This window comes from Aulonocara sp. 'chitande type north' Nkhata Bay, linkage group LG11, assembly GCF_057382095.1.
Source record: "Aulonocara sp. 'chitande type north' Nkhata Bay isolate Kocher_YH1m ecotype deep benthic linkage group LG11, A_spYH_male_GT1.1, whole genome shotgun sequence".
NCBI lineage: Eukaryota > Metazoa > Chordata > Actinopteri > Cichliformes > Cichlidae > Aulonocara > Aulonocara sp. 'chitande type north' Nkhata Bay.
The window spans coordinates 28968934-28996742 of record NC_141354.1 but is presented as its reverse complement, the minus strand read 5'-3'; the positions used below and the strand labels follow the sequence as shown (position 1 = coordinate 28996742).

The following is a 27809-nucleotide window of genomic DNA, read 5'->3' as shown; positions in this document are numbered from 1 at the left end:
AAGTGCGAGTTTATAGCTGCTCGAGCGTCATCATGTGCGCAAACTTGAAATAAAATGAAAAACACAAGCCTTCTTTTCTTAGGTAATTCACTATTTCTCTTCAATTTTGCTGCTGGACGCTAATGCGGTGTATAAAATAAACGCACCAAAAAAAAGCTGCCCTCGAAGATGCCTTGGAACAATTAACTTAATACTTTATAATAAAATTGAAAGCACAAATAAATGATAATAATTGTCATTTTGTTTCCTCTAAGAGAATAGATTAGGTCTTTCTGTGAAGCGCGGACACAAAATAGCGCTACATCATGTTTTGGTTTTGGGTTTTTTTAACCGGCGAGTTCATCAGACTACAATCTTCTCCCGAAGCTCGGTTTGTATTGTATTCTCCTTTCACCTTGAGCTAGGAGGAACTCGCGGTTTGCACTTAATTATCTCGTGTAAGTTTGATAATATAATACACTTGATTACGTTATGTGGATAGCTATCATATGTGGCGTTTGCGGTCGCTAAGATGTGTCTTACAGGCACATTTTCTTTTCAAATAATTTATGTAAATTAAGGCTCTGCTTGTGGCCCTCCCACAGCTAACAGCGCTAACATTTGATGATTAAAGAAACGAGACGTCTTTAAATCTTTTTGTTTTTTAAATAAAACTACGACGCATTGAAGTTTGTTTGGGCGATACTGCAGAAAATTGTGTTTCTGGTGATAATATTTAACTAAAAGACAACACTTTTGAGACTCCCTGTTTCGTTGTTGTTCCTGCATTCAAATGATAATTATAAGCAAAATAGATATGAATTACTTAAATACAAATATAAGATAATTAAAACTGAGTTTTCAATATTACAAGATTTTTTTTAAAGGTGGCCCTTTCTTCTTTTGTATTTGTATTACTTAGATTTATTTCCGCCTACGCTGCTACCTTTTCAGAATCAGAATCAGAATGGGATTTATTGCCAAATATTGAGCAGGTTTACAACATTAGGAAATTGCTGCGGTGCTTCAGTGCAAACATAGTGTCATAAATAGCACTTAAATAGACATGGAAAAAAATAAAAGTAGGGATAAGAATTAAAAGTGCTACGTGGAAAGATATGTGCATGAGATATACATGAGATATATACATGAGAATAAGAATTAAGAGTGCTACGTTGAAAGATATATACATGAGTGCAGGTGGTGATCAGTGCCAAACATGGAATGATGCAGTGACACAGCGTAGGGTCATGTGTTAGTGGCGGGTACAGTCATATGGTTATTGTTCATGTGTCCAACAGCAGAGGGGAAGAAACTGTTCTTATGGCGAGAGGTTCTGGTGCGAATGGACCGGAGCCTCCTGCCTGAGGGGAGCAGGTCAAACAGACTGTGTCCAGGGTGAGAAGGGTCAGCTGAGATCCGAGCTGCACGCCGCAATGTCCTGGAGGTGTACAGGTCCTGCAAAGATGGGAGTCTGCAGCCAATCACCTTCTCAGCAGAGCGCACAACACGCTGCAGTCTCTGTTTGTCCCTGATAGTGGCTCCAGCGTACCACACGGTGATGGAGGAGGTGAGGATGGACTCGATGATTGCAGTGTAGAACTGCATCATCGTCCGTGTTGGCAGGTTGAATTTCTTCAGCTGCCTCAGGAAGTACATCCTCTGCTGGGCTTTCTTGATGACGGAGGTGATGGTGGGCTCCCACTTCAGGTCCTGGGTGATGGTGGTACCCAGGAAGCGGAATGAGTCCACAGAGGTGATGGGGGTGTCAGTCAGGATGATGGGGGGGAGTGGGGCTGTGTGCTTCCTGAAGTCCACAATAATCTCCACTGTCTTCTGGGCATTCAGCACCAGGTTGTTGTGGCTGCACCAGGACACCAGACGTTCAACCTCCCTCCTGTAGGCAGACTCGTCCCCGTTCGAGATGAGTCCAATAACGGTGGTGTTTTCACCAGTACTGTTGCTGTTCTGTTTCGTTGATAAAGTTATTAAAATATTGAAAAAAGAAATCTAAGATCGTTTAAAAAGTATTGTCTGTAGTAACAATACTGCCCTTTGTTTTGAATGGCTAGTCCTCGAAAGCACATGTAGATGGGGTGTAGCACGTTTCCCAAAACAAATTTAACAGCTAATCACCTGGCTGGATCAGAAAGTCGCAACTTAGAGAAAATGTTATAAATTTATAAATTCTCCTTTTTGTTTTTTGCAATCAGATAAACATTATCAAACTCTAAAATATAGTATAGATTTGCATATTTTAAAAGACGTTACATATCTTACAACATATAGTGTGATCCGAGGACGAGTGATTAACACATCAAGATTTGAGTATTCACCCTTGTGAAGTCCCCGTGATCTTATCACAGTACTAATGCAGCCACCATATTTTGTGGTGGCTGTAGCTCAGGAGGGTAGAGGAGATCATCTACTCAGGTTGGCTGCTCCAATCTGCATGCCAGATGAGACGGTGAATCCCAAGTTGCTCTCAGATGCGTTCATTTGAGTTTGAATGTGTGTGTATGTTGGACAGAAAGCAGGTGTAGAAAAAAAGTGCTGAATGGGTGAATGAGGCATGTTGTGTAAAAGAGCTTTGAGTGCTCGCGTAGAGTATTTATACTATTGTGATTGTCAGTATGTTTTATCCAACAAAATGAAGTTATCTCACTTCATTTAATTTTTACTGAGATTGTATAAACATACAACAGCGTCACTAAAACCTGCTATAAGTATTGCTATTCATTTTGTCAATTATTACTGATTACATGCAATTTGTTTATAACACAGCAGTTAACTGTGGTAAATTGTTGGAAATCGTGAAAATCGTGTATCTGCCTAAACATGGGCACAAATTCACATTTAACTATTACATTTATACTCAGCAACCTTTTTTTCCAACAAGAATATAAGCAGACTACAACCAGCTTGCAGTCAGTTATGTCGAGTACCCTCGAATTGTGCTCATTGACACAGACTCATTCAGAGTGATGGGCAACATGTTGCCAATCTGTCTGCATTTATAAATTAAATGGTAATTATTTGTAAAGCTTCAGCAGTTTTTCTGAGAGTAATTACTGTCAGTCCAAATAAGAGTGTGACTGTTTCCAGAAAGGTTTCCTTCTATCAGACCTGTGCAGTCACCTTGTGGTCAAAAGTAGTTGTGGGTGTGCAACTCTGGGCAGGCATCTAGTCACCACAACTTGCAGAATGTGAAAATATTTAATACATCGACCATGCGGTGTTAAGGTTTTAGTTGTTTGGTTGTTTTTTAGTAGCTGCAATCAGGTTGCTCTATATTTTTACTCTTGACTGAGCCATTACCTTGATCTGAATTAGGAGGTACTACTCTTCAGTTATGGAAAACCTATACCATGAAGCCCCTTGGGCAATGTTTTCATGCTGATGTCAATGCCACAGGAGGTTTGGAGCTCTGCAGTTACTGAGTCAGCAGAGCACTGGTGGCTTTTACACACTATCCATCTCAGCGATACTGCTCTGTAACTTTACATGGTCACCGATTGTGTAATATCTATTAGGGAAGAAATTTCACAAACTGACTTTTGCAGTGGTGTTATAGTATATTAGGAAATGTTTTTGTCCATATAGTGTATTTTGGACTGAGAAAAACATAATTGTTACAATTGCAGTTAGCTCACAATGCTGCTGATTCCATGTACCAGTTGATTCCCAAGAAATAGTTGGAAGAATTATCATATAACCTTTTAAATTGCTACATAGCATGTTGGTCCTCTTTAAAATATTGTTTCTCACATATAAGTGCTTGCATGGGCTTGCTCCAAGTTATTTATCCGATCTCTTACAATCCCATGTCCCATACCTCTATGATCAGCAGCTTTTAGTAAATTAAAATTCCCAGTTCAGAGCTCTACTTTGCTCACCCTATCACTAAAGAAAAGCTCATCCACTTTTCAGAGAAAGCGCATTTCTGCCACTTGTATCTGGAGTCTCATTCTTTCATCTTTAAAAGAATTAACAATTATAGTGTTAACAAAAAATCAGACCTAGAGTAACAGATTTGTGGCATTTTTCAACACCGATGCTCCATCTAGTGACAGATGGCTGCATAACAATTTAGCAGCATTGGGCATCACTTAAAAAATTTAATTTAGAACAATTAGATTAAACAACGAGTATGTTTAATGTTGACTAGTGACACAGCGACGATTAGTCGACTGGTTGCACGCATCCCTAGTTTTAACTGTGCAATTAGTTCTAGTATGTGTAATGATTTGATAACCAGCAATAAGACATCATTTGTCTTGTAGTGACAAAGCTGAGGAAATGGAGGATGAGAATTCAGGAAACCAGCCTCCACCACAAAGTGGGCCCCCAAATCCAAAGAAGAATCCAAAGGTAAGTGTCAGTCCTTGGCTCTACTTCAGTGCCACATGAGCCCAAGTGTGCAGTATCAAAAACCTAAAGTAAAAATGTGGGATTTCCTATAATATCCCCCCATCCTCCCCAAATTTTGCTGTTGTGGTACCTGATGGAGTGCCGGGGTGCAGCAGCCCTGAACTTGTGGGCTTCCTGCTTGCTCCTGTGCCATCAGGCCTGCTTCATTTGCAGTCTTGTTACTGAAGACAATATTCACTGGCTCTGGCCTCACGTCTGCGGCCTGTCAAACCTGTTGTGGTTTAAAGAATTGTTGTTTTGTTTGTTTGTTTTTAACACTGGTTTTATTCACGTTGGTGTTCCGAATATATTCTAAAGTGAGATAAACTGGCTTCTCTTAAACGGTACCACATGGCAGGCCACTCATTTTTTACTACTGAGCGCTGTCACATTCAAAAGTGGTAGTCACGGATCACTTGCTGATTCAAATCCTCGAGGACTTAAAGTCAATGGCGACATATCCAGTCCAGTTTTTCCCTAAGAGACGTTGTTACATCACTGCTCAATTAAACGGCAGGTAGTAGACACGTCACCGTTCTGTACAACCACTGTGCATGAGGTTAAAAACTCAAAAGTTCATTATTTGCTACAAAAATTATGATCTCCCACCAGTGAACAAAGCTCCACTGGTGAAGTCAGTACTTTACAGCAGAGTACCCTCAGTCCTGGATTTCTATCTCCAAACCACACTCTCCTGGTGTTTATCAGTAACATGCAGTTACTTCAAATGTAAATTAGCTGCAAAACAGTAAATCACTGCAGGAATTACAGTGATTATTTACATTTCTGCTTAGATATTTAACTTCAATAATCTAAACTCAGTGTCTTCAATTTTTGGCTGCTTATGTCTGTCTTATCTCCTTTTGCTTATCTTGAAGAAAGTTGTATGCTTGGAAATATGTTTTCTTTATTAGTAGGTATCCTCAAATGAAGTGGCGTCCACCTCAGCACCTGCCTCTAACGGGAACCACCTCCATATTTCACACAGCTGACATCACTCTTATCATTGAAGGGGGTGTATGTTTAGTTGTTTCCAAAGGGTTTCTGTTTGCTGTTGTCTGTCAAGCTCAAATTTGGGGCTTTCAAACACATCACACTGACCACAGTGCACGGTGGTAGAAGAGCATGTTCTCTTCTACCAGTTTCATTGTCAGATCGCTGAGGTCTTGACCTCAGCCTCCCTCAGTGCGGCCACTGCGGCAGGTGTAACAACCCAGTTTCTTCCCTGTAGTAACAAATTGTTGCTGGTCTACATTCTCACTTGGTGAGGATTTAGACACCATTTATACACATTCCTGTGACTGTCACTGCTTAATGCAGGCGTCAAAGAGGATGAGAACGTAATGGTTGTGTGGCGGACCTGGACAAGGAGTTCAGTCCTCTGCTTAGTGTCATCCTGTCACTAATTTCCTGTGTGTCTCTCTCCTTCTCGTGGGTTTATTCCCTCTGCTGACAGAGAAGGCAGCTGCAGCATTCTGCTGATATAGGTAAGTCCTTTTACACACGGTGCCACTTCCAGTGTTGAGAGTTGAAGCTTGAGACCTTGGTTTCCATGCTTCATGTCACGTGTGGTGGCATGTTCACCACTCAGTGAGGCTCACAACCTCAGAGATTTGAGGATGGGGGTGGTGAGTCTTATGTGGTGCAGTCTACTGTTTTGGTCTTTGGAGATCACTGCAAAAGTATTCACGCAAAACATTTCCTGCTTAAAAGTTTCCTATTTAGAAGTCCAGTTTTCGGAATGGTTTTTGGACGTTTTCTAAATAATTTTAATAACAACCCAACCCAGTCTCATTAAGATGTTGCTACACTGAAGAGCAGCACCATTATCCTTAAAAGCGCACGACACATGGCTTATGCTACCATGCATCTGCACTGGTTACTAATTAAGTTTTAATGCACTTGTTTCTTTTTAATACTGCTGAATGCAATATCAATTTTTTACCAGTTGCCTGTGTTACACTGGCTTGACTTTGTTTTTAAATTATGTGTTAATTTTATCGTGCGTTTGCAAAAGGAATGCTTTGGTGAATGCAACACAGAAGTTACCGCTCTGCGGCTGCGCACGGTGAGAAGCAGTGCATCACGGGATGTGTTGTTCTGCAGCTCAGTTTGGGCCTAAATGGGGGTTAACTTAGAGCTCCTGTTATTTTTTGTTTGTTTGTTTTTTCTCCCAAGCGCACATGGGAAGTTTGGGTTGATCCATCCATGTAAAATCTGGAATAAATTCCAGTCCATTAAACATTGCAGGTTGTGAAACAGTACAGTATAATTGCAATTAGTTTTTTACTAGTTTTCAGGATATGTCTTGTTTTAGTTATAAATTCAGCCTCTACTTAATGCTGACCACTATTATGTTTTCCCAGTTTTCTCCAAAGGATCTTCTATCCATACTGTGCCCTCGCTCAACAAAATCTTGAAGGGTATCACAGACTGTGTGATTGGTAAGCAGCGTAGGGATTTTCCTCACATCTATCTACTTTACCTCCTCTCCTTCTTGCATAAAGAAGTGAATAATCAATAATCATTGTGTCTGCAGGCCTTCAGTATGTGTGGGAGTACCGCAGCCCCAGTAAATCTGTCCCTCCACACTACCAGTGCAAACTGTGCGCCATGGCCAGCTTGCAGCATGACATTGTTGACCATGTGAAAGGCTGGAAACACTGCTATAGATACATGGTGAGTGTTGTCTGTTTCAAAGTCTGCACACGAGGTTGCAGAATCATTTGCATTGTTTTATTCTGATTTTCACACAGAAAAAGACCCACCCTGACAAGATTACGCATGAGGAGGAAGATGCCGTGAAAGACCCTGCTATCAGAAAATCCATTAAAGAAGCTGCGGCTGAATTTGAAAAGACGGAGGGGAGGGGACAAATCAAGGTGAGCGCTACACCTGTGATAGTTCAGTTTTTATGTTATATGTAATGTTGGTCTGCTGAATTGGTGTGTTTGCTCTGGGATTTTTACTTTTCTCTTACTAGACAAAAGTTCAAATTCTGTCTCCAAGGTACTGCCAGATAACTTCATCTTTGTTTGGTCCACATAAAACTTTTATATTGCAGATGGGGCTAAAAGTCTCCCATGTTTACATTCGAGGGGTGGGTGCACTTAACAATATGTTGGATTTGATCATTTTCTGTTCCCGTTGTCACATTTAGGTGATCCTCAGGGAGCCCTTTGACATTCCTGCTTTTAAAGGACTACGTAAGTTATTCTGCTCTGTTTGCATCCAATGTTTTTAAGTTCTCAAAAACTAAGATCAGCTTCTCAGTTTAAAAAATAAATAACAATTTTTCCTACTTAGCTGGGGTCAAAGCTTAGCTTAGCATTCAACAACACTAAAAGATTTCCATTATTTCGCATTAGTTGTTAATTTCACACATCCTTCCATCACAGGCTCTGCTATTCCTAAAGCCGGGCCTTCACCAGCTCCAGGAATGGGACAAATGGGGCCACCCTTTGGCGAGTTCTTTGTGATTGACATTAATTTTCTCAGTGTGCATGAATATCTCTGTTCTATTAAAATAAAAATATGTGAACTGAAATGTAATAAACCTGAATCTCACAGGTCCCAGGTTCTCTGAATCAAGATTCCCAGGGGAGTTTCATCCTGATTATCCCGTAGATGAATTTGGGGAGTCCGGCTTTGGAGGCTACTCCTCCAGGGAAGACTTTTCTGACTCTGGTATGGATCGGGGAAATTTCATGGATAATATGGGTCGCGGTTCAGGTAGTGGAAGAGACACCTATAGAAGGAGTGGACTGCTGGATGAACGTCCAAACAAAATGTATTCAGGCGAGTACCAGGGCAACCGGATGGGTAGTAGCTTGATGGACAGACCAATGGACAGGCCGGGATTAATGGGGGCAGCTCCAGAATCTAGCAGCCTTCCCCATACTTTGCTCACATACCTGGTAGGTTTCTTACAATAGGTTTAAAGTCAGCATCTTTTTTTCTTTTTTTTTTATATTCATATTTATATTCAGAAAGTAATTTTACAAAATGTGTTTTTAGGATACTTTCAGGATAGAGAATGAGAGCGATGCCCAGCTGGTGCTGAAGGTGACGCAGAAACTAACAGATGTGCTGATGGAGTATCGACTCAGGAGTGTTTCAGGGGTGTGTTTTGAGTTGTTGCTTCTTCTTCTTTTTTTAACAGTATCTATCCTAGAAATAATTTTGAAACCAAACACTAAAGATCAGCCTTCAAACCTTATTTGGCGAGCTGAGTACTAAAGTTCTAATTTAATTTTAACCATTTCAGCTGTGTGCACTAGGTTTCCTTTGCTCTGAAAGGATGAGCAAAACCAGATTTACTTTTTCAGATGTTTCACTTGTCCCTCAGATTAAAACATTTATTTTGTGGCATCTGTTTCCTCCTCAGGGGCCCAACAGCTTATCATTGAGTTCCACAAACTTCTCTTCACCCCCTAGAATGCAAAGCAGTAGCAACCGATTCTCAGGTGGCCTCTCAGGTATACATGCACCTTCTCCCAGACTTTTTATGACGGATCCATGGCTCAAATATCAAGGACTGTTAAATGAAGGACTCCAAAGGAGTGTGTGGCATCATTCTTTGCTGTCCACTTATTAATAGTTTGCTTTTTTTGCAGGTCCATCCCGATACAATGACGGTCCGCCCAGGTATTACAAATAAGAGATGCAACAAGTCTGTCTTCTCATCTTTCTGTACTACATGCACAGGGGTCATTGTCCAGATGTTGATTTCATGTACTTTTGAAAAAAATATATATTTTCATGCACTGGGTTTTCAGTCTTTTGCTGTCCTTGTTTTAATTATGTTTATTTCTTCATAATATGGCAAGATTTATAACGTGGAAGGATTTACATGTCTGCTGTTGTATCCAGCAACTTTACCTGATCATTTTAGTTTAAGTTTCACAGCGATTAAAAGCTATTAATGGACATAAAGATATGTTTGTGGTTGATTTCATGTCCCCATCAAAGTATTTCCAGATGCTGACGGATCCTCTAGGTTAGGAAGTTGTATTTGAGACCTTCCTTGTGCAGTATCGGACACAAATAACTAGCTCGATTGGTTTCTTTTCATCTTGGGTGCAGGTTCTGAAAGTTCCATCTTCCATCCAACAGGGATTTTTCCATTGGCAGTTGTATTTGGTGAATAAATAAACCAACAAAGTATTTCAGGATTTATTTTAAACAGTACAAATGATTTATGAACAGGAAGGTATTAGAAAAGCAGAATCATGTTTCATGCAAGAAATGTTGCCACAAACAGAACTGGTCAAAAACTTGAATGAATAAATGAATGAATGAATAAAGCTTTGAACAGTCTCGCACAGCTCTGTCCACATTAGAGCGCTGTCTAAAAATTGTCAAACTTATTTTGCCAAGATGTCCTCCATCTGCCTCATGGTAATGCACGTCAGAAGCACCTTCGTCCCCAGAAAGTCTTTCCCGTGGAGCCTCTGAGCCAGCGCAGCAAGCTTCTTTGACTTAAACTGAATCACGGCCTCACCGATGCCACTTCCCTCACTGTTGCGCAGTAACGCAATGTTGTCCTTCTTTATTTTGTACTTGCTGAAAAGGCTTTTGATTTGATCTTTCTGCACATCTGCCGGCATGTTTCTTATAAACAGGCAAGTCTTAGCTTCCAGGCCCATGTCCGCACCCAGTGACCCCTCAGAGGCATCAACTAGGCCAGATTTCCTCTTTAGATTTGGTTTCGTTCTTGGGTCTTTGGGCTTTAGACGATGCTTGAGACTTTTAAGATGCATTTTGCTCATCTTTTCTCTCATTGCCTCCTTTGTGATTGATGAGACTGTAATAGTATTGGAGCCTACGTGGCAGCCAGTGAGATTCATTGCATAGTCGAAATCTTCAGTTCGATTAAAAAGGAGAAAAGCAGTGTCTGTTCTGTTGCCTTCTTTGTCGAGCAGATGCAGTACATTTTTGTGTGGAATGGTTGCACATCCAAACAACTCTTTTATTTCAGTCTTGGTCATCGTTTTTGGCAGATTGCTTACCATAACAATGTACTCCACAGCTGGAGTTCCTGACTCACTGTCAACTTTTAGCTTTTTTGGTCCATTAGTTAGCAGCTGGTTGATGGACTTCCTCTTGGGGCGCAGTACAGAAGCAGATTTTTGCCTGTGGTTTACACTTTCTTTAAGAGGGTACTGGTGGCGTTCTTGTATCGCCTCAACATCAACAGCATCTTCACATTCCTGCAGCGCGCTATTCCATATCTTCTCACACGCTCCACGAACATCCACGCAGAAGGGGCCCAGTGATTGCTGGTTAAAGTTAAGAGCAGCACTTGCATCCTGCATTGTAGCAAACTTCACAAGGCAGCCATGGTTTAATCCCAACCTCACATTTACTATGGCTTCCTGTACAGTCAGCCCTCTGAAAAAATGGCAGATATCATCTTTTGTGGTTGAGGGTGGCAGACCAAAGAGCCTGACGTAGCCTGGCTGTGAGTTTAGAGTTTGCTCTGGTGTCCTCTCCTCTTTCCCTACAGCAGCAGGACAGTCTGCGATGAGGACATCTCTTTGGTGGGTTGGCTGAAGACCTTGGAGAACAGTACAAATCCCAAGAAGAAAGGCTGCACTGGGATCAAGAGATTGTGCATCTGAAGTCTGTATATCTGCAGGACTGTGATGAACATTCTGTGCCTTCACAGATAGATTTGAACTAGCACGACTAACTGGGTATGTAGAAGAAGGTGAAAGACTTGCAGTATTATCGCGAGGCCTAGTATTTGAACTCATGCGATTTACAGCGGCACGTGGTCGCAGTCTAACAGCATGGTGGGAGGCTTTCTTCTTCTCCTTTAAAACTGTCTCTAATCTATGCTCCAGCTCTTCCATCTTGCTTATGTGCAGAGTCACCTTAGAGCCTTTGAGTACATTTCCAGTCAGCCGCATGGCCAGCTGGGCCTCTCTTTCTGTGTTGAATGCAATAAAGGCCTCTTGGAGCCTTCCTCCCACAATGCACACTCCACCATCAGGAATTCGCACAGAGCCAAAGAAAGCCCGAATATCTTCAATACCCGCCTTGGCATCCAGACCTTTCAGTCGCAGGATTATGGTCATTTTGCTGCTACCAGGTCACCAAGTTATGAGATACCTTTAAAAAAAAGTGAGAGAGAAGGAAAACGGCTGAAATGAGCCAAAATATGGGCTGTGTGTTAGCATACGACCACGAAACGCACATTCAGTGAGAACACGTGTCCTGCTGGTGGAAAGCAAAAGAGAAGGCGCAGGAAAAACACGTTTTCTTCTTTCCTTGAAATCCGAACAAATACTCACCACAGCCACTCACAACAGATACTGGTTAAAAGCTGGCATGGCGGGCGTTGTCACTGCTGTAAACCCGACTAAACTTTTAGTCATGGACCCATGCTTAAAATCTCTTTTGTCCCGCCTCTCCCGCTTAACCCCTTACCCCGTTGATTTTTTATAGACTTACCGCCACCTGCTGGAGGGGAGCGTAACTCCTGGGAGAACTGGTACATCACTGTACATCAAAAATAATCTGCATGACATTGCCCTCAGCTCTCTTTTTTCCAGTGTCCTCGTTGATTCAACACAATCATGTCCTGTGAGCCTAAACATATCCCCGTTTCTATGTGTGTTGTTGTTGTTTTTTTCCAAATAAAATAAGAGCAAAAATGGTTTCAGCAAATTACTAAAGTGCAAATTATTAAATAAAATTAGTAATTTATCCATAAAAAGCTAGAAAAAAAACATACCTTGAGTGTTGGTTTCCTAAACTAAGAATTGATCCGTCATGAATTTGAAAATGAGTAAGTTTCAGTTATTTACCTGAACTCTCTTTGTAAGGCTTGTGCAGCTGCTCTCCTGTTTTAAAGCGTTTCACTTAAATCTTTAGATTTTTAAAATCTTACTTGATCACTAAGAGATGCGGTCTCTCCTCCCCTGAGGTCTATGCCGATATATTAACATACGTACTTTGTGTAAGGAAGTGGAAATGCAAGATGCAGCTGCAGATTATGTTTCCTGTCAAAAGTCCCGTATGACTCACACGTTAAAACCCAAACAAAAACAAGTAATTACTACTTTGCAATAGGTGTATTTTCTAAAATCTTGCTCTTCTGAAAAGCTGGTTAGATCTTCAGCTTGTGTTTATCAGTACCTTAAGCAGTGAAGGTTTTCAATGTGCCTATTTGCAGTGAAATCGGTGAAAACACCCTTATTTATTTTATTTTAAACTACCCGCTGTGGTGGCCTCTTGTGAATAAAGGAGCAGATCAAAGTAACTTTATATTATTTAGAACAATGTAGGAGGCAGGTGTAAAAATTAAAGCTGAGTTTAAATACTTTGGGTTAACCATCCAAAGCAACAGACCGTGCACAAGAGAGGTAAAGAAGGGCGTCCAGACAGGGTGAAGTAGAGCAGCAAGTGTGAAAGGGGAGGTGGCAAGGTTTAGAAGACTGCCGTCAGACCTGCTATGATTTATTGTACTTACAAAAGACAGGAGACCAGAGCTAAAGGTATTAACGTTTTCACTGGGAGGGATCGGACTGGACAGAATTCGAAACATTTACATTTAAGTACACATTTAAATAAAGTTACAATCAAATTAAAATAAAGTTACATCTCATATATGAAGAAAATCCACTTTATGAATTTATAATGGAGCTAAACTAATGGTCAGATTAATACTAATTAATTTCCCCTAAAATAAAAAAAGTATTTTATATAGAAATCTTTTAAATGAATTTAACTGTTTTATTTCAGGTATGGGTTGTTGTTTTTTTTGTTTTTTTTTACTCATTTGCGTCATCACGTCATCACGTCGCATAAAGCACTGTGGGTAAAAAAAGGGAAGAACGTTGTTTACCATGGCGACGGAGACGCTACAGTTTGTCGTTAACAGACACAAAGTGCCTGTAACGTTGTTTATTTTAATGTACATCGACGTCCTGCGGTGCCAGCCGTTCACCATCCCCTTCAGGACTCCATCAGACTGCGGCGCGGAGGAGTTTTTCGATATTTCGAGTTTGTCGTGTGTGAGGTGCGGTCCAAATCAGCGGCGGAGCACAACAGGTCGGTTAACCTCACCATCATCACACCGCATCACCGGAATCGAGCAAACGACGCCACTTTGAAAATAAAAGTGTCTTACCGTTAATCAAATAAAGTTTAAGTCTAACCACAAAGAAGCCAAAGTAAGCTAGGGTGCTCGGTGCAAAAATAATGAGCTCAGGAGCTAGCACGCTGCTGAGATAAAGAGGTATGCACGGAGTCTGTTTGACGTTAAGTAAAGTTAGACAGCAGGTTTGAGCTGAAATGCAAGTAATGCTGAACAGAGCTGATCACATGCAAATAATATTATTTCAAACAAGAGCACAAAGCAGCCAGGTGCGCTTGGAGAGCACAGGAGGACACAAACACTGCTTTCAGAGGAGTCCTGCTTGCTGTAAGCCTTCTGACTTGTGATAATCTGAGAGGAAGCTAAATAGATGGCTCTTTTATAATTTATAATTCTCAAACTAATGACGGCTTCTGACATGAGCACCGTTCATGTTAGAAGCCTCCGTTTTCCCACAGTTACCGTTTGCTGTGTATTCTCAACTACTGTGGATTACTTTGATCATAAAGAAATCTTATTGCCAATTCAACCTTATTTTGTAACATATAGGTCTTCATTTTAGTTGTACTTCTTTTTCCTTCTTTCTTTTAGCTGCTCCCCTTAGGGGGTCACCAAAGCAGATCATCTACCGCCATCTCACTGTGTCCCTGCATCCTCCTCTGTCACACCAATCCTCTGCATGTCCTCTCCCATCAATAACCTCTGTGGTCTTCTTCTTTTTCTCTTTCCCTGCGGCTCCACATTTGGCATTCTTTGTCAATTGTACCCACTATCCACCCTCTGTCCAAACCATCTCAGCCTTGCCTCACTAAGTTTGTCTCCAACATTTTAGGTTGTAATTAAACTGTCTTAAATAAAAGATCCTTTACACACTTGATCCTAGATCCCAGAGTGCCTGTGCTCATCTAATGCTTTCCCCAAACTTTATGGGTGTATGATATATGTATATGTGGAAAAGGTGACCATCGTTGTTTTTTTGTTGTTGTTGTTATTTGTTTTTGGGGGGTTTTCTATTGTCAAATGGGAAAAGATGCAGTGATTAATTTTCTCTAGCCATTGCAGGAAACTAGAGGAAGAACAGCCTTCCTAAGAGCCCTCTTTTATACTCATTTGTCAGGCACTTCACCTGCTCTCTCTCTTCCCATTTTTTCCCCTTCTTTCTCTCCCTTTACCAAGCATGGCTTGCTTGTTGAGGCCCATCCCATTGTTTCTCCCGTTCTCTCTGACCTCTCACCCACATAATTTAAGGCAAATTCAAGCTCACTTAATCACGATAGTTACATTTTCTTTTTTTCTATGTTGTACACAAACATGATTTCTCATTAGCTCAATTACATATGATATCATGACACTTCAACTGCTTTACTTCTTTTCAGCTCTGTCACATGTGAATATACCTTTTGTCTTCATGACTCTGTGTTTATCAATTGCAACTTACTCAATATAATTCTTTTATTCAAAATCATGCATGATGGACCAGAGACTCACATTTCTCTGTCTTTTACGCGCTGCCCGCTTAGTGCTCTCACTCGCATAGACAGAGACAAGGTCACACCGTAGTTGTAACAATGTGCCCAGAATCTAGGCAAAAGTCAAGCATTAAAACCATTTTATTACTCAAACCACATTTTCTCATTCATCATATTGATCAGGTTTACTCTTGATTATGTTCTAGAAAGAGTTAAGTAGGATTCCCTATTAGCAAAATTACATATGGATAAACTCTGTTTTAGCACTATGTATCACTTTAACCATAAAAAGACTGGATGTTAGGTCCTTTTTTTTCCACTTTTGACGGTGTTTCTCAATCTTTCACAAAATAAAAATACTTCAGATAGGGCAAAAACAGAGTTTATTCAATTCTAACCAGCTTGAAGGCCAATATTTATTATGATCACCTTTATTCTTTATCACACCGTGAACTTTCTTAGACCAACGTTCTCGTAATGTCTTAAGTACTCTTCAGGAAACGTTCTCCAGGCTTCTTTGAGGACATTTAAAGCTCTTCTTTGGATGTTTGCTGCTTCATCTTTGTCAAGATGAAGCAATGAGAAATGTTGAATGTTTTATTCCCTCCTTTTCCAAATCAGACACTGAAACCATTGAACCGAAAGTGTGAATCTTTTCCCACAAAGTGCCAGCAGCAGCAGCATTATAGAGTCACCACATAAATCAAATGTAAGAAGGAAAAAGAGCATAACGGGTAGTGCTTTCACTTTATTACACGATTGCCCAACACTTTAGTTTAACAATAACAAAAGTAACTTAACCGTGTAACTCTGGGAGCTGTACAATGTTATCATATACTAAAATTTAAAAACTGAAGAAATATTTTCTACCTGGGATGTTGTATCCTGTGTCGAGTTTGTAACCAGCTGCGAATCAGTGATTTTAACCCGTCGTTTGCTCTTCCTGTCACATGAAGTGAAGCTACCGAGTGCTACAGCACTTGGTTGAGTAATTTGTTTACTCTGTGTCGCACATCTCCAGCTGCTCGTATCTCCTCCTCCTGTGCCGTCACACCCTCTATGTACTCATGCAGTGTTTTGTTTTGTTTTTTTTGTTTTGTTTTTTGCTTCATTTGATGAAACAAGTTTGTCGTTTCCAGCTTTAGTGGGGACAGTTTTCTTGCCTGTTTTTGCAAAACATGGAGGTTTTTGTTAACTAAAAATCGTCATCGGTAGCTCACACGTGGCTCTCGCTTTCAGGCACGTCTGGGTTCCTCTCCCGTTATAGGCACCACAGAAAATAAATGAATGACATTGCTGTACCTGATGGTACTTCTCTGTGTTCCGAATTCCTTCAATTTTCACAAGTTCTTTGACACCACTGACTGAAATACCATTTGGTGGGGGGTTTTATGATTGAATGATTCATATGTGAATCATCTTAAAATTGTTGGGTATAAGGATTACACTGAGAAAAACTGAAGAACTATTGTTCAAGGCAGCTTTTAAAAAAACATTACAAGAAGATCTGGTTCCTTGGAAGCAAAATATAAAGAAATGAGGGGTGCCTCAAGACTTTTGCACAGTACTTAAATTAAGAGAGAACTAGACCACAGCAGATTATCTAGACCAGGGGTGCCCAATCCCGGTCCTCGAGAGCTACCGTCCTGCAGCTTTTAGATGCATCCCTACTCCAACACAGCTGAATCAAATGGTTTGATCTCTTCAGCATGCCATCATGTTTGGCAAAGGCCTGATAACAAGCCATTCATTTGATTCAGGTGTGTGGGAACAAGGATGCATCTAAAAGCTGCAGGACGGTAGCTCTCGAGGACCGGGATTGGGCACCCCTGATCTAGACTATGAAAACTGTCTGCTTTTAAAGGAATCCAGCATCAAGGACTTAGTTCTAACTTCTGATTCATACAGTGAGTGACGGGGTGGTTAGGGTTAATCTTTTCACACTCGAGTGTGTTTGCCCCTCCTGAACATCAGTGCAGTTATGCCATCACTTTCAAAGCCAACAAACAGTGCAACAAATTTCTGATGTAGATTATCAGTTTGACACTCAGTAATAATAATAGATTGGATTTATATAGTGCTTTTCTAGGCACCCAAAGCGCTTTACAATTCCACTACTCTCGCATTCACACACTGGTGGAGGCAGCTACACATGTAGCCACAGCTGCCCTGGGGCAGACTGACAGAAGCGAGGCTTCTATATTGCGTCATCGGCCCCTCTGGCCAACACCAGTAGGAGGTAGGGTAAAGTGTCTTGCCCAAGGACACGATGACCAGGACAGAGAGCCCAGGTATCGAACCGGCGACCTTCGTGTTACAGATACGCTTCCCAACCCCCTGAGCCACGGCCAGGGTTATGACAAAATATGACAATCTGCTGCTCTGAATTGCTTTCATTTACTTAGCCAGGGGTAGTTTTTATGCTCCAAATGTCTGCTGGCACTTGTTTGCTGCTGATTGAAGAGCTATGCATGGATCAGTGTGGGTTTAGAAGGATACAGGATCAGTCTACTTAGGAGTGCTGGCAGTGAAAGTTGGATTCTCATTTCGTTGTAGTTTGGCCTACAGATAGCATTAAGCTTAGAGGGGAAGATAAATGTCATCCCCTTTTTTTTCATAAAAAAAAAAAAAGAAAACTCAGTAGAGGATGTGTAGATCAAAGCTTGTGAAATCACATCCTGTATCCTGTGTATTTGCTCTTTATTCTGTTTGCAGAAACTGCAGAAACAATTCCTTTAGAAAGAACAAAAAAAGACTGAAGAAAATGAGATACAACTAAACCTGCCAATCTAGAAGGATGTGTGCCTGTCATTGTTTTGTGACACATTGTGGCAGGGCCACTTCTTCGCTTGGTCTTTACTTGTAAAAAAAAAAAAAAAAAAAACCAAATACAGCATAAACACCACATAAAAACACTGTTAAAACATTGTTTAAAACATTTTGGAGGGGTTGTCATTGCATTAATATCTCTGAGCTGAAAGCTACGCAACATATCCAGTGTTCCCTCAAAGTTTAAATTGGGTTTCTTACTGTTTTCAGGACTGAGCTGTGTCTGCCAGAGTGGGTACAAAACTGTTACCACTGATAAAGCGTCCATTTCTTGTGAGAAATGTCTCCCAAACAAACCGGTACGTATAGTTTTTCACTTTTATTTCATTTTTGTTTTGTTTTTTAATTTGATGTAAGATAGTTTGTATCTTAGGTTATGTGAGCTCTTACAGTGTTCTCTGTTTTTATTTACAGGGCGTCACAAAAGATGGGTTTGGTTGTATTCGCTGTCCAGGCGGCCTCAGTAATGACGGAAAGTGCCAGTGCCCCCCTGGTGATGTCCTGGGTGAGTCACTGGTAATAGGAATGCAGTAAACAGTGGTACAGTCGTTGGTACTGTCATAGAAGAAGGTACTGGGTTTGAATCTGCTGTCCAGCTGGGGACCTTTCTGTGTGGAGTTTGTGTGTTCTTACTTTGCTTATGCAAGCTCTCTCTAGCTTCATCGCACAGCCCGAAGACATGAAATGTGAATGTGCATGGTTGTCTGTGACCCTGTGTTGGCAACCTGTGCAGAGGGAATCTCCCTCTCAAACTAATAAGCTAATAAATTGAATGAAAAACCGTAATAATTGTGCATTTGCTGCATGAAAGGTTGTTTTTGTTTTTCAGTGGAAAGAGATCTCAATGGAACCCTCTTGGAAGAGGCCAGGTGTGAAACGTGCGATGAAGACAGTCCTGCTTTGTCGGTACCAAACAGGAATGGAGACAGGTGTTTTGTCTGACTAAAATCTGCATATTTGAAGAGATTAATTAAGTACAGTCTCATTTCGTTCAGAGACTGTACTTTGAACGAAACAGATGATTTCACTGTTCCACTGTGGCACAGAAAGGCAGCATTAGAGATTTTAAAATGTCCAATATTGATCCCAAAAAGATGATTCTGTTTATCTGGACGTAGCGTTCTTTTTGTATGCACAGACATTTGTTTTTACTCCTGCTAGTTCTGTCTGAGTTGTAGTAAAGTCTGCCTTGACTGCAGATCTTGCTTGTATGGTATGTGAGAAATGGAGTGATACCTAAAATTGCCTTTTAGGTGTGAGAGATGTCTGGCTGCCTACGTTAATACCTCTTGTGCATGTAAATCTCCTAACGTCCCGGTGAGTCCAGACAATCTTGACCCTTTTGACATCTTAAACATCCCACATCATTAAATTAAGAGGCTATAGGATTGCATCTGTGATTATTTTGTGATTTATTTTTTTCTCTCTCCCCAGGGAGGAGGTTTATGTTTCCCTCCTGGTATCATCTCCACCAATGTCAATCCCACTGTCACTTATTCTCAGTTGGTGAGTCTCCTTCTCTCTGATTTCTTGGTAAATTTTTTGATGGTTTTTTTTGTTCTTTTTTTCTTTGTCTTTTTTATTTTTTTTTTAACTCTGATCTGTTTTTCGCCTTGCAGAAGTTCAGTGTCCAGTCAGCCTGGTTCCTGGAAAACCTCTACTCCTCTTCCTCAGCTTGCCTTGTAAATCCAAGACTTTATGTATTTTATAAGTAATTCTTCATCTAAAATCATGGGAAGCAAGTTTAAGTCACATTCCAATATTGTCATAAACAATGTCCCTACTATGTCACTTGTCACAAATCATTAGATTTTTTTTAAAGCCAACCCCTGAGGTGGCTTTTAAAATATGTGTAATGTGCTTTGTTACGAGTGCTGTGTGCCGGTATTATTCTGATGTATTTAGCAGTGCTGTGTAAACAAGTCGTGTTCCTACAGGGCTTCTCCAACCTGACGGCGTGTCAGGCTCTTGGAAACATGTGTGTGATGAACATGCACTCTTTCAGCAGTGCATCTACAGATGCCTGTGCACTCTTCAACAACATCTTCAGATTCAGGGCTGCTTTGAGCTCAACCCAAGGCATTTCTTACTGGTAATCATGTATAAATTATGCGACCTTTCTGTAAACGTGAATGAATCCTGTTGTAGTTTACCCTGAGTGAATGCTCACAACTCTTCAGGAGAGCTAATCTGCCGTGGCTTTATTACGGGGATGAACCAGGAGTTGCCATTCGCGTGCTTCAGACTGATCCTGTTCCAATTGGGTTTAGCTTCAGAGGTAAAAACAAGGTAAGTACTTGACTTTAAGCCTCTTTACATTAAAACAGAATAGTAATGAAAATAACTGTGAAAGACAATGATAGCAGTAAATAAACATTTTTTGGCACCTTAAATTGAGATGTAAAATTAAAAAGTAAATGTTCTTTTAATTGACATTTTTGTTGTGTGTGTTTTTTGTCAGAACACAGACTTTAGACTGCTTGCTGCTGTCTACAATGTCAGAGGAGAGTTCCTCAGATGGGAGCAAGTGGGAGGACAAAATCTGCAGGTAAAACCCTTTGAATACTACTCTACAGCACAGCCCCTTAGAAAATTAGACTTATTTGCAGAAGCTGTTTAAGAGCCAAATGAGTACAGTGAACTCACTGTACTCAAATGGCCTCCACAATCACCAGATATCAATCCAGTAGAGCGCTTTTGGGATGTGGTGGAACCAGAGATTCACATCATGTATTATCAGCCAATAAATTTGCAGCAACTGTGCGATGCTGTCATGTCAATATGGACCAAAATCTCTACGGGATGATTCCAGCACCTTGTCAAATCTGTGCCATGAAGAATTAAGACTATTTAAAGTGTCCAGTGAATGTAAATTGTAATTGTAAATTGGGACATTTTGTGAGTTTATTACTAATAAGAAAACGAAACAGTGAATATTCCCCTTTTTGCCTTTTAATGTTAGTTTTTGTTTCTCTGTAAAGATGTCTAATTGTATTGCAGATTATTGTCTTGCGATGTATCGAGTGTAACAGAATCACTGTGTCATGATGTTATCCTTTACATGAAGTATTCCGATAGTTTTGTTAACTTATTCTGTGATTCTTACCTAACTAAAAGAGTTGGAGTTTTTCCGTGTTAAGCATGTTGTCGTCTTCCTCTCCTCGCTCTTTTAGCTTTGTCCACAGCCAAAAACCAAACGGGCAGCAGCCTTCAGCTTTGGGACAGCTTACAAAGAAAGTGTGAGTTTCTTTTATTTCACTTGACTGAGAAAAAGAATACAAACTCTCTAAAATGCTGAGTGGTAATATAAGCTGTCTGTGTGTGCGCAGTGTGTTCTCTCAGTAGCACAGCTGTTTGCCACCCACCCCGAACCATTGTTCTATGACGTCTTCCTGGACCTCGGTGGAGGAGAAAACACAAAACTTCTACCCCTGCCCACACTGATCCAGAACCAGCAATACAATGGAAGATTCATCAACCAAGGTTGGATTTATATAGACTGTTGTGAAAAAGCATTTGCCCCCCACAAACACTTACATGTTTCCAATAATCAAACAAAAAATAATCAAACAAAGAAAGACAGAGTAAGTACAAAATGAAGTTTTTAAATGATGGTTTATTAAAGGGAGGAAAAAGCTATCCGACCTTACCTGGCACTGTGTCAGAATTTATTTATTTTTTGTTTACTCAGGTTCTCTTCTTCTGATTAAAATTTGTTTGATGACCTCAAACACGTAAGTGTGACAAATATGCAGCCAAAAAATAAGAAGGAGGGGGGTAAATACTTTTTCACAGCTATAAGTGTGTTTTTGCTTGCATTTCTTTGACAAATGATTTTGTTTTTATACAGAGAGCATGAACAACTGGTACTTGTCTCGACGAATGTTTCTCGTCGACACCCTGAGCGGAAGAGAAAAGAGCACAAGTTCTCAGCCTAAAGTCATCCGTGTAGCCAGCAGTGTTAAAATAAGGTAGGCTCCCGCTGTGGAAATAAGGAAACTCATGTTTTTTATGAGTTCTTAATGATGGTTTCTCGTTTGGCTCTCGGCGAAGGCGGTCGCACTTTTTCCCTCCTCCTCCTTCCCCTTATCTTCCCTGCTTAGCCTCTTGTGTCCTTGTCCTGTCTTGTGTGTATTACTTTCCCTGGAACAGTCTCTCACTGTCGTTCTCTAAACCTAAAAGAGAATTATGGATTTGATCAACTGGTCTCTGAATGCTATTGACACCCTTTTCTCAACGAGAAGTCTGGGCTCGGGAGAGCCCGAGTGCCCTGGAGGGACTTTTCCTGCCGGATACACGATGGACGGGTGGCAGAAATGGAGGCTCATGTGCCTGGCGGAACTGTCGATCGAGGACGCTGAAGATATCTGCCTATTCGGAACCATGATAACAGGGTTCTTGCTGATCGGAGCTGGTTTGGCCCTGGCTTATCGGAGAATTAAGAGAGCGGAACCGGCTGTTCAAACCACCCCAAGGCTGCCCGCTGGGATTGAAACGATGGGACGAGGCGCGACTTCTCACAACGAAAGCAGCATGGTTAAGACCTTGGAGACGCTTACAGCTGCTGTGAAGACTCAAAATAACACCATTGAGCGTATATTGGGATACATCAAGGAGAGGCCTGCTCAAAATGACATCTTTGAGCGAAAGTTGGATCACATCGCAGAACGGCTCACTGCAGTTGTGAGGTCTCAGAGTCAAAAGAATGACAACACCACGGAACGGAAGTTTGATACCATCATGGGGAGGCTCGCGGTTCTCCAACGGGAGATTGAGAGACCAGTGTCGGAGTGTCCAAGGCTGGAGCCGAACAAAAACTCCCAGATAATGACTGTGTGTTGACTATTCTTCCCATTCAATGCAAGGCCACCTGGGTTGGCTGGCAGACTGTTTACTTAGCCTGATAGGGCGGAGGACACTGTCTCAGCTGAACTCTGGACACGCACACACATACACTTACACTGATAAACATGCACTCATCCCCCTCCCTTTCCAAACGCCTTCGATGCTTGTTTCCTGCGTGGGAACACGGCGGGTCTGTGTGCGGCGCTGGAATGGTAGCGCTGTGCAGGGCGGCTGCTGTGTTCGCTTCGGATTACTCTTCACCCCCCACCCAATCCTGTGGCTTGTAATGTCTTTCACAAGTTGTGCTGTGGACATTTATGTGCTTTTTGTGCAGAGGAGTTTTTTTGTTTCCTGTTCTCATGCTGTCCTACCATGGAAGCACAGCATCAGTAGAGGTCTCTTTTTGTCCTCTTGTACTTTCCCATTGTTGTGTATATTTCAGTGTTTTTTCTGTAACGCTACCGATCTCTGACTTGTATCCCCATTTAATGTCTGTGTTGTGTGTGTAAGGTCAGGGGGGTCCCATTTCACTGCAGGGCAACCTGCATGTGGCGAATAAAGCATTGATTGATTGATTGATTGATTGATTGGTTTTGCTGGTATTGATGAGACGTGTTTGGTAGGTTTCAATTGGTTCCACGAACCCAGGAAGGGAAGGTGTTTCCCCCTCTAATGACTGTGACCTACACAGATGTTCTCATCACGGATCTCAACACTCAAACTGTGGCTGTGAGTGGGTTGCACACTCGCACATTGTTGTCATTATGCTTTCGTTTAAAGCTTAATTTTGACGATTACACCTAATCCCTTGATCTCAGTTGTTAAGTTTGACTAAATTAGTTGATTTGTTTATCTCGAAGCAAGTTTTTGAGTGTTTGCACTGAATTAATTTGTGTTCTTCTAGACAACCTTTGCTGTAGAGTATGAGATGGATCAGAGTGAGGCTCGCTTAAAGACAGATGTGAGTAAAAGTTTGAAAGAAATGTTGATGAAACACAGGGGAGGAGTTCTTGTATGCAGCTGCTGTTACAGCAAAAAGCGATGCAGGATCAACTCTGATTTTTTTTTTCTTGCTTAGATTGCTCTGGGTGTGTTGGGTGGGGTGGCCGTGCTCTATTCCCTGCTGAAGACCATCAGCTGGAAGAGGAGGATTGCATCTTCCTTCATTGATCTGGAGGTCCTGTGCCTTTATCCTTTAATGTACTTCAGAACTATCTGTCGCTGTAACCACATGAAGTAATGTTGGTTTCTCCTGTCTTTCTTCAGACGATGGTGAAGTTTCTGTTGTTTTATGCTGGTGACCTGGCCAATGTTTTCTTTGCTGTCACTGTGGGAACTGGACTCTACTGGCTTATCTTTTACAAAGTATGTCTCATTCCCTTAAACAGCAGGTCTTTCTTTTATAGGATTATTTCTATTCTTGTGAGCTCTTTAATATGAATGTCAATGTCTCCTTTCTCTAGTTTTTTTTCCACTTCAGTCTTTTTGCATGGCTTTTAACAGCTTTTGTTTTCTTCTCTCCACTCTGTAGACATTAAAGGCAAGTTTTTTTCCTCCTCTACCTTTCCTTATCAGCACTGTTAATATTTAGATGTAGTGATTGCTGCTTTCTGGTACTTATTTGTGTCTGTGTCTGCTTAGGCCCAACAGTTTGTGTCAGTCCTGTTACCACTGCCGGCTCAGGAGGAGCAGTTTGTGACATACATCGGCTGCGCCTTTGCTCTAAAGGTTAGACACCAGCTGAGCAGATATAACAATGAGCAGTATCCTTGCTGAAAGCTAGATGGTATGCTTCAATCTGGAATACTGAAAATGTGTTATTTGGTGTGATTGTATCCAAGGCTGTCCAGTTTCTCCATAAGCTGGCCCTGCAGGTTACGGTTGATATATTTCTCATCGACTGGGAGAGGCCACGAACTAAAACTAATAGATCTGTGCCAGGTATCAACATGCTTACTTTTAGCTTCATAAGTGGTAAATGACTAGTTGCTTAAAATAATTATCCACATTGACTACTGTTTCAGTGAGTGGCGAATCAAAACATGACACCTCGCCAGTCAGCATCTGGAGGACTTACTTTGTGGCCAATGAATGGAATGAGATTCAGACAATCCGCAAGATCAGTCCGACTTTTCAGATCATGACTGTGCTTTTCTTCCTTGAGGTACATCTCCCACAATTATGGCCCTTTTGTTCATTTCGCAGCTTTTGCTACATCTCAAATTCTTGTTGCTGACATGCCATCCTGTCTTATCTAGGTGCTGGGCTTCTCAAACCTGGCCTTGAGGGACCCCTGGTCAAATTTACAGCGATCTCCCGAAGAATACACCCCCTCATACAGCCTGACACTGCGCTATGGTGTGGCAGCCTTGCTGTGGCTCTGCATTGGGCTTCTGCAGGTGCACAGCCTCCATTTGCTCACTTAACTTTTCTTTCCTTCACATCCATTCTCACCTCATTCTTTCCTAAGGTATCAGTGAAATGTACCCCTTTGAACCCCTTAAAAGATGTCCTTTAAACCCTACAGGTGATTTTCTTCACTGTGTTTTATGCACACTTTGTGGAGGACAAAATCCGTCAGTTTGTAGATCTCTGCTCAGTCAGTAATGTAAGTAGCGGGCATTGCATGAAGCCATTTTTTTCTGTCTTTATGGCCTGGATAAACATTTTTTTTGTGTTTGTTTCTGTGCAGATTTCTGTGTTTATCTTATCATATCGCTGCTTTGGATACTACATTCATGGCCGTTCGGTTCATGGACATGCAGATACAAACATGGAGGAGATGAACAACAATTTGAGAAGAGAAGCCGTATGTACCCCAACAGGCTTTTAGTCTACCTCTCACTAGTGTTTTCAGCTGACTTACATGCTTTTTTTAAATTTATTTTTTTAAGGAGTCACTGTGTGCTCAGAGGGGTTTACTCCCCAACACAGAAGTCCAGACCTTTCAGGTGTCTCTTACCAGCCGTCTGGGGATGCATTATAAAAAAATACAGGAATCAATCAGCAGGGTAAGTCCTGACCATAGTCATGTCTGCACCTCAGCTATGAATGTTCTGTTTAATGGTACTGTTAGTCTGCAGACTGATCAGTACAGCTGCCTATCCCTCTAATAAGAGAGTAAAAGTGTTTAAAGCAGTTGTCTGAACGGAACTTGTTAAACATATGTACTCTACCAGTAATGACAGACAGCCATGGAAAAGCTGCTCTGATGTTTACATTTATTTGGCTTCTTTTCTTTGCATCACAAATATCACTGCACAGTCTTGTAGTAGAAATTGGTATTACACAAATCATATAAAATGTGGTTCCCGGGGTTTAAAAGTGAAGCCAACACAGAAGTACTTTAAGCTTGCATTCTTTTGTAAGGCCACCAGGGGGTGACAGATGTGGTTGTAAAAAGTTTATGTAAAATAGACCCTCTGTTCAAATCTTCCTAAACACTTTCCTGTTCACTGTTAAGTTCTCAGTCACTGACTTCAGGTCATACTGACTAAAACATTCAGTCTGTTTTGTATCTTTGAGTCATTCTAAGTTTCAGGAAGGGTGTTTTAGCATTGACAGTGAGCTGGAAATGACAAGTCGTTAACCAATGAGCATCAGATTTAATAGTCAGACCCATCCCCACTCGCCACATCTGGTTTCAAAACACCAAGATGGCAACAGGACTCCCCAAACAAGTGGGCGACATCATGGTAGCTACACCCATGTTTTATACTGTCTGTGGTGTTGCACTAAACTATCACACGGACTAATTTTAGCTTCAGGTCTTGTCCTTGCAGTACAACTCATAAACATTTTGGATATGAAAATGTTTATGAGTGGGACGATCGTGGCTCAAGAGTTAGGAGTTCGCCTTGTAATCGGAAGGTTGCCGGTTCGAGCCCTGGCTCAGACAGTCTCGTCGTTGTGTCCTTAGGCAAGACACTTCACCCGTTGCCTATTGGTGGTGGTCAGAGTCCGGCAGCCTCGCCTCTGTCAGTGCGCCCCAGGGTGGCTGTGGCTACAACGTAGCTTGCCATCACCAGTGTGTGAATGGGTGGATGACTGGATATGTAAAGTGCTTTGAGGTCCTTAGGGACTATTAAAAGCGCTATATAAATACAGGCCATTTACCATTTACCATATGAAGTCAAAGCAGTGGTTTTCTTGGGGGGGTTTTCTCAGAGCTTTTATCAGTTTGGTAACTTTTATTCATAAGTGCCTTTAAAGGAGTTGATTGTGTCTTGTCCTCCAGAGGAACCAGCCATCACGACTAACAGACGCATCCACGCTCAGCTCGCTCGAGCCGCACTTCAAAGCTTACCAAGCCATGAACCACTTCCTGGGATGTGTTATTGACCATGTTAGTACAAACACTCAAGAATAAACTCACTCAGCAAACTAAAAGCAGCAGAGTTTGATCTGACCTGATTCTAGTAGAACAGTTTGCTTATTTCTGTCTTATGTCGTATCATTTGAAAAGGCCCACTCTGACATGGACTACATAGTGAAGGACAAGCTGATGTTTGAGAGTGTCATAGGGATGGAGTTTCTTGAACCCACTGAGAAGAGCATCTTTTACAATGGTGATGGTCTGGGCCAGAGTACATTTCAGTTTGTTTGTCTCCACCTACGTGTGTGTACATGATGTCTGTTTGCACTTCTCGTGGCAGATAAGGCGCACACTTTTAGTAACGTGCTGTATTATGGAAATGAGGCCACACTGCTGATCTTTGACACCTTGTTCTTCTGTGTCGTCGACCTTGGATCCCAGAGCTTTTTGCTTGCAGCTGTGCTTACATACGTGCAGCAAGTGGTCAGTATTTGTTGTCCGTACTGCATGTTCTCAGCACCGCCTAAAAAGTACTCGCAGTAATCAACCTTCTCGTTCTTTACAGATATTTCGCTTTTTGCGTAACAGTTTGGGAAGGAAGAACCTCGCCAACAAGACTCTGGTGGATGAGAGGTTCCTAATTTAAAATTCGTTGCTAGATTGTTGATATCATCTTTGTTAATTAGCTGCATTTCTTTCACAGATGTTTACTATTTACAGATTCTGTCCTTTTTGCACTTATTTTAATAAGTGGTTCTGTAATAAGTGTTTTTTACTGCTGATTTTGATGTAAATATTCAAATTTTTTGACATATTTTTGATGATTAAATGTTTTTTATGACATGATAATCATCCT

The 27809-nt window shown here is 41.3% G+C and overlaps 4 protein-coding genes across 5 annotated transcripts; 3 read left to right on the top strand and 1 right to left on the bottom strand.

The window, feature by feature from the left end:
- Nucleotides 1–351: 351 nt before the first annotated feature.
- On the top strand, nt 352–10210 carry LOC147319332 (uncharacterized). The gene is made up of 12 exons (XM_086311874.1): nt 352–437; nt 4263–4350; nt 5846–5876; nt 6756–6833; nt 6929–7068; nt 7146–7271; nt 7550–7595; nt 7788–7853; nt 7960–8306; nt 8407–8511; nt 8777–8867; nt 9006–10210. The coding sequence occupies exons 2-12, from the start codon at nt 4279–4281 to the stop codon at nt 9047–9049; spliced, it is 1146 nt and encodes a 381-aa protein (XP_086168000.1). The 5' UTR covers nt 352–437; nt 4263–4278; the 3' UTR covers nt 9050–10210.
- On the bottom strand, nt 9551–15953 carry rbm12ba (RNA binding motif protein 12Ba). 2 transcript variants are annotated; one of them, XM_086311873.1, is made up of 2 exons: nt 15835–15953; nt 9551–11505 (listed from the first exon to the last, which is right to left on the bottom strand). In XM_086311873.1, the coding sequence occupies exon 2, from the start codon at nt 11469–11471 to the stop codon at nt 9756–9758; it is 1716 nt and encodes a 571-aa protein (XP_086167999.1). In that variant the 5' UTR covers nt 11472–11505; nt 15835–15953; the 3' UTR covers nt 9551–9755. The 2 variants fall into 2 exon arrangements, with proteins under 2 accessions (XP_086167999.1, XP_086167998.1); XM_086311872.1 differs by lacking the exon at nt 15835–15953 and adding an exon at nt 11688–12370.
- On the top strand, nt 13207–27796 carry tmem67 (transmembrane protein 67). The gene is made up of 28 exons (XM_086311871.1): nt 13207–13449; nt 18004–18092; nt 18208–18298; nt 18623–18722; nt 19047–19110; nt 19228–19299; nt 19413–19475; nt 19731–19885; nt 19974–20082; nt 20255–20341; nt 20967–21032; nt 21123–21276; nt 21644–21764; nt 23262–23367; nt 23543–23599; nt 23717–23815; nt 23905–24003; nt 24280–24366; nt 24480–24579; nt 24663–24802; nt 24897–25037; nt 25166–25246; nt 25331–25447; nt 25533–25649; nt 26876–26983; nt 27104–27206; nt 27294–27436; nt 27519–27796. The coding sequence occupies exons 1-28, from the start codon at nt 13245–13247 to the stop codon at nt 27597–27599; spliced, it is 2955 nt and encodes a 984-aa protein (XP_086167997.1). The 5' UTR covers nt 13207–13244; the 3' UTR covers nt 27600–27796.
- On the top strand, nt 21773–23033 carry LOC147319330 (uncharacterized). The gene has a single exon (XM_086311875.1). The coding sequence runs from the start codon at nt 21982–21984 to the stop codon at nt 22633–22635; it is 654 nt and encodes a 217-aa protein (XP_086168001.1). The 5' UTR covers nt 21773–21981; the 3' UTR covers nt 22636–23033.
- Nucleotides 27797–27809: the final 13 nt, after the last annotated feature.